General features: G+C 36.0%; 2 protein-coding genes across 2 annotated transcripts; one reads left to right on the plus strand and one right to left on the minus strand.

Moving 5' to 3' along the window:
* The first annotated feature begins 3,506 nt into the window (after positions 1 to 3,506).
* Positions 3,507 to 5,700, plus strand: LOC112053540 (uncharacterized). The gene is made up of 3 exons (XM_052889670.1): positions 3,507 to 3,734; positions 4,578 to 4,701; positions 5,151 to 5,700. Exons 1-3 carry the CDS (start codon positions 3,533 to 3,535, stop codon positions 5,152 to 5,154), a joined length of 330 nt encoding a protein of 109 aa, XP_052745630.1. The 5' UTR covers positions 3,507 to 3,532; the 3' UTR covers positions 5,155 to 5,700.
* Positions 5,701 to 8,639: 2,939 nt separating this feature from the next.
* On the minus strand, positions 8,640 to 10,247 carry LOC128199616 (uncharacterized). Its single transcript, XM_052889848.1, has 2 exons — positions 9,676 to 10,247; positions 8,640 to 8,787 (listed from the first exon to the last, which is right to left on the minus strand). The coding sequence occupies exons 1-2, from the start codon at positions 10,245 to 10,247 to the stop codon at positions 8,640 to 8,642; spliced, it is 720 nt and encodes a 239-aa protein (XP_052745808.1).
* Between the last annotated feature and the right edge of the window lie 2,660 nt (positions 10,248 to 12,907).

Genomic DNA, 12,907 nt, shown 5'->3' on the forward strand with positions numbered 1-12,907 from the left:
TGTCGTAGCCGCTCCAAATACAAAATTCAAAAACGAATACATTCTCGAGTCAGTACGACACGAAGCGATAATATTGAAAATTATTAATGCGAATTAATAATTTTCAATATTATTCAAGAATATATTTTAAAAACTGTTCACAAAAACTAAAGAATTAGGAGTATTTTTTGAAATAAATGAATGAAATGAATTATACTTTATTGTACCTACACCAAAAAGAATAATAACAGGCAAATTTATTTAAAAACTAATGTACAATTGGTGGCCTTAATAAATACAAGGAATAATGGATAATGTACACACAAAAAGAAAAGTAGAAGATACATTACACTTAGATAATAATATATTATATATTTTTTATTGATAATAATTAATTATTATATTAATTTACGTAACTGTTGTTATTGTTAAATTTTGAAATACATTATTGTGAAAAAGATATCAAGGAGACGCGTGACTTTTTATGGGTTTCATCTATTTACCACCACGCTTGTAAAGACTCATTCTGCATTATCTTTATTCGATGATAAATACCTAATGTTTTGGTATTTCCATATAAACACATGCTTATTATCTTTATATGACTTGACCCTTCGCTTGTAAGTACATAAGATAAAATGGACATTATAATACTTAACTACAAAAGTAACGTTTGCAGTTTCGTCCGTGTAAAATACAAACATTCACGTAAGTAATTTATATTCGGTAGATTAAGTAGGACCTTGGCTTATGATGTCAACTTTTAATATGTTTTTATATGTTATTCAGTGTTACCAACTCTCCAAAATATTTATACCTAAAGTTTGTGTCAAAAACCCCTAAAATCGCCTTAATTATTGAGTTGTCCCCTAAAAAATATAAATTCATAATAATTTAAAAATAATATGCTGTAATATGTTTCAAAAGTCTATTATTTAATACAGACAAAATATTAGGTACGTCTTTATCTGAAGATTCAGATTTTTTGGAATCATACATGTTGACAATGAATAAATTTATCATTTTTTTTTATTCGATGAAAATTGCCGCCAGTTTCCTTAGACTGGTTGTGGAATAACCTATTATATGTCATTATACGTCGCTAGGTCAAGACAGAAATATTAAAATTATCATCAATTTAAAAATATTAAAGAGTCAATAAATCCCTGAAAATACCCCTAAAAATTTCAGACCCCTAAAAAAATCCCATTTCACTTATTTGCCCCCTAAATCTGGGGCGAAAACCCGTAAGTTGGGAACCCTGATGTTATTGTTGATTTCTACTGCTTAATAGACAAGAGTCTGTGCCAGGGCTAACACTAAAAAAAATTGTTAATAATCGTAGATAGGTACTAGGGTACTAAAGCCTAGTTCGGACTACTTTAGTATTTTAGACGAGTACGAACAATTTACCGCCCCAAAATCATCCGTACCTACTCGACTAAAATACTAACAGCCAGTTTCTTCATGTAAAGCTAAAGTAACAGTAAAAGTAGTAAGTAGTAAAGAAGACTTTATTTTTCAGTGAATAAGACCGTCACTTTGATTTATGACGTTTCTTTGACTGTTACTTGCGATGAATAAACTGGCCGTAAGAGTGGCAACTAGTGTTGCCAGGTATCCGGATAAAGCTGGACATAGTTAGGCTTTTATAATCTATGTCCGGCCGAAATAAACGGTGTCCGGGTAGTCCGGCTTTTACCAAATGAGCGAACGATCAAAAGATAAAAACAATCTTCGTACCTACCTAGTAATACTGATGTACACAAAATCCTCAATAATGTAGGCTGTCCGGCCTTTTTACCCAAATGTCAGGCCAATCTGGCTGGACTGTCCGACTTTTAATTTCTGCAACCTGGCAACCCTACCTACGAGTATGTTAAGGTATAGAGCCCTTATATGAGTCTGTGCCAGGGCTAACACTAAAAAAAGATAGATAATAATTTTTAGGATTGCCACTCTTAGACCTAGTTCGGATTACTTTAGTATTTTCGTCGAGTACGAACGATATGAGGGCGGTAAATCCAAAAATTTTTCATACTTGACTAAAATGTAATCAGTTATGATTTTCTTATAAATTATTGACTGTTTTAATTTTAATTTCTGACATTAATTTTTAATTTTTGACTTCATTTTTAAATTATATGTCATTGATTGATTTAATGTTGCATTACACCTGATATAGCATATAATTTGACATTGTTTAATGGATTCTGATAGTATATTAATTATTTTGTTATTTTAACAAAATTGAAACTAGATAGTATTTATGTGATGTTAAGAATAATAGATATTTTTATTTGATGTTAAGAATGCCTCGTCAATTTATGCTACTTGTACTTGTATTTTTTATTTGCTAAAACCATGTTCACCGATTTAATATTTAATTATGGAATTATTAGTTAGTATAATATTACTTTTAATATTCATACACCTGTCAAGGTAGAAAGTATGTATATCTATAGCTTGTTCTGTAAACCTTCTGTACTTTCTCATGAATAAATGAATTATTAATATAATATTATTATAAATACTAAAGTAGTCTTTTTTTATTTTTTTTTTTTTTTAAATAAATAAATATACTTAAACAATACACATCACTAACTAACCCCAAAGTAAGCATACAGAGTAGCTTGTGTTATGGGTGCTAAGATAGTTGATATTATAATATTAATATACAATTATATACTACATATAAATACTTATATAATGTATAAATACACACAGACACTGGAAAACACCCATGCTCATCACACAAATATTTTCCAGTTGTGGGAATCGAACCCACGGCCGTGGATGCAGAAATCAGGGTCACTACCCACTGCGCCACGCGGCCGTCACCGGCCGTCTGTAGTCTGTACGGCCTATAAGAGTGGCAACCCTAAAAACGGTCCCAATCTTTATCGATTCGGAATTTCCAGATCGCAGTATCTGTAGGTACATCTATATTTTATATTTCTCATTTAACTGCACACAACATTTTGAGACCTAACAAAGTGCTGTAATTAAAGAAGTCGGTTTTGAGGAGCTTTAAAATATATATTTTTAGTAAAAGTATTATATATGTATAGTTAATACATATGTAATATAAAATATTTAGAATTAGACAAGTAAGTAAGTTCTATTGTCTGTAAATTAATGTAAGCCTTACGTATTATATGAATTAAAATCAAAGAAAGAAAGTGGTTAGGCCAAAAGTCCACCACGCTGGCCCAATGCGGATTGACAGACTTCACACACGCAGAGAATTAAGAAAATTCTCTGGTATTCCTCACGATGTTATCCTTTTAAAATAAATATCACGTGTCTTAAACGGTGAAGAAAAAACATCATTAGGAAACCTGCACACCAGAGAATTTTCTCAATTCTCTGCGTGTGTGAAGTCTGCCAATTCACATTGGGCCAGCGTTGTGGACTATTGGGCTAACCTCTCTCGTTCTGAGAGGAGACTCGATCTCAGTAGTGAGCCGAATATGGGTTGATAATGACGATGTAACTTATAGGTGCAGTCAGAGGATTCCTTCAATCCCTTGAATTTATAGAAGCAATCCAGATGATCAAGTTAGTACTATTTCTGAGTGTACTAAGCCTGGCGCAGGCAAGGCGATGGACTCCAGTAGAGAAGAGGATCCTAGAAGACTTCTACGGGTCACCCTCGGAACCAGAAGCTACCCAGGGCAACCAGGGCATCCAGGGTAACCAGGGCGTCGGTAAATCCTGGGAATCTCCTGTCATAACACCTGATAACTGGCAAAGTAAGTATAACCTAAAAATACTTTAATTTTTATTTTGTGGTATGCGCGGTGGATTTACAAGACGGAGGTCCTGGGTTTTAGCCATGGCTGGGCTGATTGAGGTTTTATTAATTGGGAGGCTTCGGCCGTGGCTAGTTACCACCCTACCGGCAAAGACGTCGCCAAGTGATTCAGCGTTCCGATGCGATGTCGTGTAGAAACCGAAATGGGTGTGGATTTTCATCTTACGCCTAACAAAGTTAGCCCGCTTCCATCTTAGATTGTATCATCACTTACCATCAGGTGAGATTGCAGTCAGGCTACTCGTAACTTGTAAAGAACCAATACAAAAAAGCACTATTTTATATTTAAAGTCAAGTTCAATCGCATCGCAGTGAAGGGCTTCACGAGAACGGGAACTAGTTTCATATAATCACAGAATAGAGAATGATACAGAATGAGTCTTTACAAGTCGCCCGGCGACGCCGGTGAAAACCATAAAAAAAGAAAACTTCATGCGTCTTTTTGACATCCACTTATACAATTTTTTTTTCATAGTTTGTATTTAAAGATTTAACACTAACAATTACATAAATCTTATAGACTAATAATCAATATTCATCCTATAAAAAAATATTACATCTTATTTCTTTAGTTTTTCTAAACAGTTTTTAAAATATTTAAAAACATAAGACGCCATTTTTCTTTTGTAACATTGAAAATTACTGATGCGACGCTTCGTGTCGTACTGACTCGAGAATGTATTAGTTTTTGGAACGGCTGCAACACTACCGTGTTCCATGATCGCTCTATCTACCTATTATTCTTTAATCTGTAATAATAAAAATGTTAGTATTATTCCAGCCTTGAAGCATATACCCCAACCTATGAGAGTCAAGCCTTTAAATGTCCACGTGGGGAATTTCTGCGACTCCGAGAATTGCTTGACCAATGTGATGGTATACGGCGCAGGAGCGTTGGATCTTAGGTAATACATTAAAAAAAATAAGTTAAGTAAGTAGGTAACAACTTATTTTTTTTTAATATGGTAGTTGGCTCAAATCTTTAATATAAAATATATATTACTTAGTGTAGTACATGGAATAAGGGTCCGAAATATATCGATATTAATTAATAAAAGTTAAGGATTTCTTATAAAACTTAATTTAAAAATCATGTATTTTTAAAATTTTCCAAACGTTAAAAACGCTGTCGTCCATTTTGTGACATCACAATGTAATAAGGCCTAGTTCGGACTACTTTAGTATTTTAGTCGAGTACGAACGATTTTTTAATTTACCACCCAAAAATCGTTTGTACTCGACTAAAATACTAAAGTAGATTAGGCATAAACGTCACAATTAATTGTTTACCATTGTTAAATATATTAATTAAGTTTTATTAAATTTAATTAAGAATTATTTATTTTAATTACAGGTAATTTGGAGCTCAGAGGAACCGCTATTCCGAAAAGTCACTTGTACACTCAGATCCTTTAAGTACTTGTACCTACACTAAGATCTTATATCTATGGTATCTATGACTAAGAAAAATAAATGTTTGGAGTATGTGCTCAGACGAATATTATGGTAATTAATTATAAGCCATTTATTGCGATTAAAAGAACATTTATTTCATTGTAAGTAGATAGATATGTAACTGATTTAACTGTCTTATTCTATTAACATTTTATATAGTATTATTATTATTTTATCTATGGTCTTATTAATATTTCTTTTCATACTGAATTCCTCTTCAAATGCTCGTGCGTTGGTACCCGCATTGTGGACGCAACGGTCGTACGTAATACGCGCGATAGAATCGCGGCGAATTCGCCCTTTCTGGACTGAGCCTAAGCATTTTCGATGTGTGAGTTTACCTCGTCCCCCTCAAAAAACTTGTTCGTTAATTTGAGTGTAATGCATCTCCATTTTTTAATTCCTCTATGTTATCAACAGCCCCACAGAACACTAATACCAACAGCCCTTAACAGTCCATTTAAAAAAAAAACATAATTTTTCGCAGCTAATCTGTGGTAGCGTCGCAGTGTATAAACTGAGTATCTATTAATCAATAATCTGTGATTTGACGTTTGTGATTTTGAAAAGCAAGTGAAAAGCTGGCGGAAAGGAAAATCTGAAATAATTTAAAAATAATAAAATGTCGCCACACCCCCGGGGCGGCTACCGCTAGGGCAAGGCAAGGCATGGCATTCAAGGCAAGCATTTACCATTTGGCAATGGCAATAGGAAATGAGAGGAAGCTCATAGGACATATAGGTAATACCTACTTATAAATTGGTAAGGAAGCTGGTTAGCTGGAAGACCACACGCTACGCATGAAACGATATTTTTTTTGTATTCTATTCTAATAAGATTTTAAGAATTATTAGGGAGAAAACAAAAAAAATTTGAAGTGGTGATTTTTTAATTCATTACAGTATTCTTTTGTGTCCAAAATTGGTGTGCAGTGTTGTTTATTGTACTAAATTTAAATTAAGTAGCTACAGGCATGCTTCAAGTGTGTATTTATGTATGTAATTCGATGCCTCCTCATGAAAACTCTAAATTGGCGAAATGCCTGTGCTGGCTTGGAGGTTGGCACTGCAAAAAGTCCAAAACAAAAGAAGATAGTGTCTCAATGTTGCAAAATATCCCATGAACGTAAAATGAGTGTGTTCTCTTTGTAATTTTGCGTCACACTCTTTACAGAGTGGTTGTGGTGATCAAATGAGGAGAGTTGACTTCTAAATGATATTGATTTTGGCGGCCTCCATGGTGCAATGGTGGATTTACAAAACGGAGGTCCTGGGTTCGCTCCCCGGCTGGGCACATCGAGATTTTCTTAATTAGTCCAGGCCTGGGAGGCTTTGGCTGTAGCTAGTTACCACCCTACCGGCAAAGACATACTGCCTAGTGATTTAGCGTTCCGGTATGAAGTCGTGTAGAAACCAAAAGGGGTGTGGATTTTCAGCCTCCTCCTAACAAGTTAGGCCGCTTCCATCTTAGACTGCATCAATCACTTACCATCAGGTGACATTGTAGTCAAGGGCTAACTTGTAAAGAATAAAAAAATATATTATTATTGGTCTACTAGTGATTGTTACAGTATTAACATAATTACAATCTACAAAATACAAATACAAGGCTTTGTACAATCAAATTATTATAGACATGGCATGCTTATGTCTGCAATATTAAAATCCGTTTAAAGATTACATAAAATCAGTTTACATAAAAAAACAATACATTTTAATGTTAACAAGAAAAAAGAAACATTTTACAACTATGATATGTAATTCTTCGTACTATATATTGTGTTTCTTCGTCCTGTGTATTGTTTGTTGCTTGCTGTTGGTTTCTTTGTAGGAGTGGTGCTCGTTTGAGTAAAATGAAAAGGCTACATTATAAAGACCGATAACCGAAAGTGGTATATAACCACAATCTCTTGGTACTCAGGACTCTTGACATATTGAAAGGAAATATTGGTCAAATTTGAAAAAAAAAATGTTGGTATCTCTGGGAAAATATTTTTTAAAAGGCTACATTATAGAGACTGAATGCTAAGAGATTGTGGTTCTATACCACAACCTCTCAGTACTCAAGACTCTTGTCATATTGCAAGGCTCAGCAGCTGAGGTTGAGGGGGTCGGCTCCGCTGGCTCAGCAGCTGAGGTTGAGGGGGTCAGCTCCGCAGCTGCAGGTGGCTTCTTCTCTTTCCGAAGGACTTGGCCAAGGTTCTCCATTTTCCATTGTGTCACGACTTTTTCCAATGAGCTTTGAGTGAAATAGTGGTCAAATTTGAAAAAAAAAATGTTGGTATCTCTGGGAAAATATTTTTTAAAAGGCTACATTATAGAGACTGAATGCTAAGAGGTTGTGGTTATATACCACAACCTCTCAGTACACAAGACTCTTGTCATATTGAAAGGAACTAGTGGTCAAATTTGAAAAAAAAAATGTTGGTATCTCTGGGAAAATATTTTTTAAAAGGCTACATTATAGAGACTGAATGCCAAGAGGTTGTGGTATAGAACCACAATCTCTTGGCACTCATGACTCTTGAAATAAAAAATGTTTGCATCTCTGGGAAAATATTTTTTAAACAATAAACTAAAATGCTGGCTCAGTTTCATACACAGTGAAATTTTGACTATAATCACTTGTATCTCCTTGATTATAGTGATTATAGTCATTGTTTAAATATCCAGCATATAATTTTTGTTTATTTGTCTTGGTTTCTGCATCTACCTCATAAACTTTATGCCTTGTTTGAGTTAAATAGTGGTACCTACTGTTTAATACATAATTTAGACTAAAATCAAGCAAGCATAATATATAAAGTCTTTATTTACTTCATACATTGATACAGTTAGATAAATAATTTTATTATAATTTTCTTTTTATGTATCCTATTGTCTTGGGTATAGGCCTTCTCCAGTAGTTTCCATTTTCCTCTGTCTCGTCCTGACTTCATCTAACCCTTACCAGCCACTTGGGCAATGTCATCAGTCCAGCCCTTCTGGGGTCTGCCAACTCTCCTTTTACCTAGTGGACCCTGCCATTCAGTGACGGTAAGTATCCACCTGTCGTCTTTCAAGCGTGATACATGTTCTGCCCATTGCCATTAGTTTCAAGGCATGTTGGTTGCGGTCAAGAATGAACGTTATTTAAACTAATAATACCTAAATATTGTCTACAGTGTCGAGTTGTGTATTCAGGAAGTGTAATAACTATTTAAAAATAAATAAATAATGGATTGAAAGACAAAATTGTGCATGTGTGATCTTGAGTTTTGTAGCCTATTATTCAGATCACTTTTTGCAGTGGTTTTGAAGGGACATAACCAACCTATAAAATAAAATAAAAATAGCCTTTATTCTCTGATTGCTGAATACATATGATATACTTAAAACTATTACTTAATTTATACACCAGAGCAGTCTGGTTGTCCTTCGACATAGGCCTCCTCCAGACTTTTCCACTCCACTCGATCCCTAGCCTTCTCTCGCCATCCTTTCGGCAGTTCATCCTCCCATCTTTTGTGTAGTCGTCCTTGCCTCCTTTGACCATCTCTGGGGTACAATTGCATGACCTCTTTGGACCATTTTTCTTTCAAGGATCTGAGCACAAGTCCTGTCCAGCGCCACTTCAGCCTTTTTACCTTTTTAAAAACATCTGTAACACCAGCGGCTTTTCGGATTTTCTTTACTCCACTTGTCCTTTAGCTTTATATGCAACATGCTCTTTTCCATCCAAGCTGAGGGTATGTTGGCATACCCTCAGCTTCTGTTGGTGGCTTTTTGTCATACCCCAGGTTTGACATCCATAAGATAATATAGGGAGGATGCACATGTTAAATACTTTGCATTTGGTAGGCATTGGAGTGTCTTTGTTTTTCAGAATCTCTCTAAGAGACCAGAAGCGAGCCCAACTATTGTTCACTCTTCTTTGAAGTTCCTTGTCCATCAGCATTTTTGGTGAAATTACTTTTCCTAAGTAGACATATTCATCCACATATCCTATTTCTTGGTTGCCAACTAATTTATAGTATAACATTATCATTGGTCTTCAGGCATTAATGTAATTCTTGCTTAGTTGGAGTACTAAAGGGGATATTAGTTGTTTAATGAGTAATGGGATATACGAATTTTTATTAATATATTAATATTCAAAAAAGTCTTCATCCCACTCCCACTCGGAGCTGAGTGACCCCAAGGAATCCCAGGAACCATAGCCCATGTAGTTGGAGTCCCCCAACTCTGAGAAGTTCACATAGCTGGTAGATGCCGAAGCAGTTCCATGAGTATCTGTAACTAAATAATATTTACTTGTTATGTTTACCTCAAAACACTTGGTATGTGATACTTTATCACAACTTGAGCCTCAATAGCATAAAAAAAAAAAATAATAATAATGAAAAAAAAAATATCTGATTCTGGACTATCAGGTGGACTAATCGCCTCTGCAGCTGGCTCAGCAGCTGAGGTTGAGGGGGTCGGCTCCGCTGGCTCAGCAGCTGAGGTTGAGGGGGTCTGCTCCGCAGCTGCAGCTGGCTCACTATCTGAGGTTGAAGGGGTCTGCTCCGCAGCTGCAGCTGGCTCACCATCTGAGGTTGAGGGGGTCTGCTCCGCAGCTGCAGCTGGCTCACCATCTGAGGTTGAGGGGGTCTGCTCCCCAGCTGAAGCTGGCTCACCATCTGAGGTTGAGGGGGTCTGCTCCGCAGCTGCAGCTGGCTCACCATCTGAGGTTGAGGGGGTCTGCTCCGCAGCTGCAGCTGGCTCACCATCTGAGGTTGAGGGGGTCTGCTCCGCAGCTGCAGCTGGCTCACCATCTGAGGTTGAGGGGGTCTGCTCCGCAGCTGCAGCTGGCTCACCATCTGAGGTTGAGGGGGTCTGCTCCTCAGCTGCAGCTGGCTCAGCAGCCGAGGTTGAGGGGTCGGCTCCGCTGGCTCAGCAACTGAGGTTGAGGGGGTCGGCTCCGCAGCTGCAGCTGGCTTCTTCTCTTTCCGAAGGACTTTGCCAAGGTTCTCCATTTTCCATTGTGTCACGACTTTTTCCAATGAGCTTTGAGTGGTCTGAATACCGACAAGTCCATCGGTTGCAGAAGGTGTGTAGAATTTGGATATAAAGCTACGACTTCAAAAATTCTATAAATGGAGTCAAGTGTGATTTGTGACCATCCACAAAGAATATGACCGGTTTTTGAATATTATTTTGCTCTAGCCAAGGATTAAAGACATTAGTCATGTATTCATAAAAAGTGCTGCCACACATCCATCCACTCTCCGATTTACCTATTGCCCATTCATTTGGAACACTCGCAGCGATATACGAAGGAATTTGTTCATAATTAAATATGATCATTTGCATTTCCAGTGATTAAACAGTAAGATTATCCTTTACATCGCTACAACTACTGTATGGATGCTTGTTGCCTATTTTAGCGAGTACACGACCAGGCTTTGGCGACAAGAAGAATGCGCTCTCATGAATCCTGTGTGGTTAATTTAAAATACTTTTTAGGTTATTCTCGGCTAAATAACTTTCGATCTCTGTAAACCAAGTCCTAATGTTGTTTTCTGACACAACATCTCGAGCTCTGGACAAGTTGTCTGGCACTCTTTGTGTCAGGAGACGCCCTTAGAGAGTCGTTCCGCCCATCTACTTGCTTCTGCCTTCGGGCCCCATCAAGCGATGCTTCTGCGCTCGTTCAAACCCCCCGGTGACGCCGCTGAGGTCCTATAAGGAGCCTACGGCACTTACACAATCAGAAAAAAAAAACTCTTTGTGTCACTTTTGAGTATCTCTTCATGAACGACTGAAACCACTTCTTTTGGGCCTGTTGTTTGTTTTTAAGGATTATTTAAGGATTTGGAATGTTTTTATTAACAATTATTTTTTTGCACACTGTCTAGTAATGAATCTTTTGTAATTGGTATATGTCTTTCAGATAATGCTAATATCAACTTTTCCAATATTTCTTCTTCCTCTTTAGTTAAAACTGTACTTGGTCGCATAGAGCAACCAATTGGCGTTTTCACCGAAATTTTATCATAAAGTGTAATTCTCGGTACTCCAAAAAGTTTCGCAACAACTGCAGTCTTATCGCCATTTTTCACAGCCTCAATTGCTTTTTCTAATTGGCCCGGAGTATAATATTTTCTCGGAGCCATCTGTAAAAATAGAACTAATCATCGACACATTTTACTACCCAATAATCGACACTTGTCGGTGACTGGTAGCTCGACTTCCATTAACGCATTTCAAACATCTATCAAAATATGCAAATCATGAAGAACCAAATTCCCTTATCAGCAGAAATATATTTCAAAATACAAAATATCGACACGTGTCGATTACTGGAAATCTGTTATTTTTTAAAACCAATGATCGACACCAACAATTTACAATTAACAAAATATCTTGAAACCTTCATTATGTCAAATATCGGTCCTATAGTTCTTATAATAATCCGTGTATTAAAAATACGAATATATTACATTAAATAAGGTTAATTAACGAAAAAAATACTGACTTCCCTAAGGATTTCTCTAAAAAATCCCGTTTTTTTAATCAGACCTCTAGCCGCATTCGTCGCAATTTCCAAACGAAATGGCGGTTTTCGCTCAAATGTCAAAAGGTTCCTGTCAAATGTATGTTATCTATGACACAGTGTTTCCATTTAAAAAATCGGATTTCTACTCTTATTTTTTTGGTTTGGCAAAAAAATGTGTCGGTAAATGTTTCTTGTCGGTCATTGGTGCCACTGCGCTATAAAGAATATTTTGATAATTAGCAGGAATCAGTAATAGGTATGTCTTGGATTCTGTGCACACAGACTTTTATTGCTTAGTTAGAGGGCAAAAGTTTGTTAAAATACTTACTAGTTGTTTAATAAAATGCTAATATTATTTTTTATCCGACTGCGTAAGGAGGGTAAAAAATAATATTACCATTTTATTATATTTCTTTGTTTTTTTTTCTTACTTTAACAATATTGGTATCAAATGAAAGGTCGTAAAAAGTAGATTGTTGACCGAGGGTGGAAAGTATCAATTCCCGAGGTATTTAGACGCACGAGCGTAGTGACAATAGTTCGAGTAGGAATCGATTCTTTTACCCGTGTTAAACACTCTACTTTTCATTTCGAATATGAGAAAATTTCATATCGATTACGAGGAAATTATAATTATTGTCTATTTAAAGCAGTCGTCCCATTTGAGAATTGTGGCTACTCCCCGCTAGAGGGCTCTCTCCAAGGAGAATGACTTACGTTAAAATCTCGTTACATTCTACTCGAAGGACCACTAATGTTATAGAATTCACTTTACCTTTGGTAGAATACCTAGATTGCTTATTGCAAGATTAAATTACTGGTACACATTTATATGGTTTTTAAAATAAAACAACATATAGCAAATATTTTGAACCTTGAATGAAACTGTCAAACAATTAAAAATGTATAAAAATATAGATGGATGGCTGACATTGAGTCGGCTCTAGGGATTCCTCAGCCATGTCCACAAAATACTGAAGCTGACTCAGCTTCATTTTCATATCTTCGTATCCTTATCAATGGTTCATCGTAATGGTGATGATTTAGTCTGAAATTAACAGCAACAAACAACGTTATTAAGATAAAAAAATTCTGTCTTCGCTACTGCTATTTTGCTAATTAGACTATATTTAAAAT

The sequence above is a fragment of the Bicyclus anynana genome, chromosome 26 (assembly GCF_947172395.1).
Source record: "Bicyclus anynana chromosome 26, ilBicAnyn1.1, whole genome shotgun sequence".
Lineage (NCBI taxonomy): Eukaryota > Metazoa > Arthropoda > Insecta > Lepidoptera > Nymphalidae > Bicyclus > Bicyclus anynana.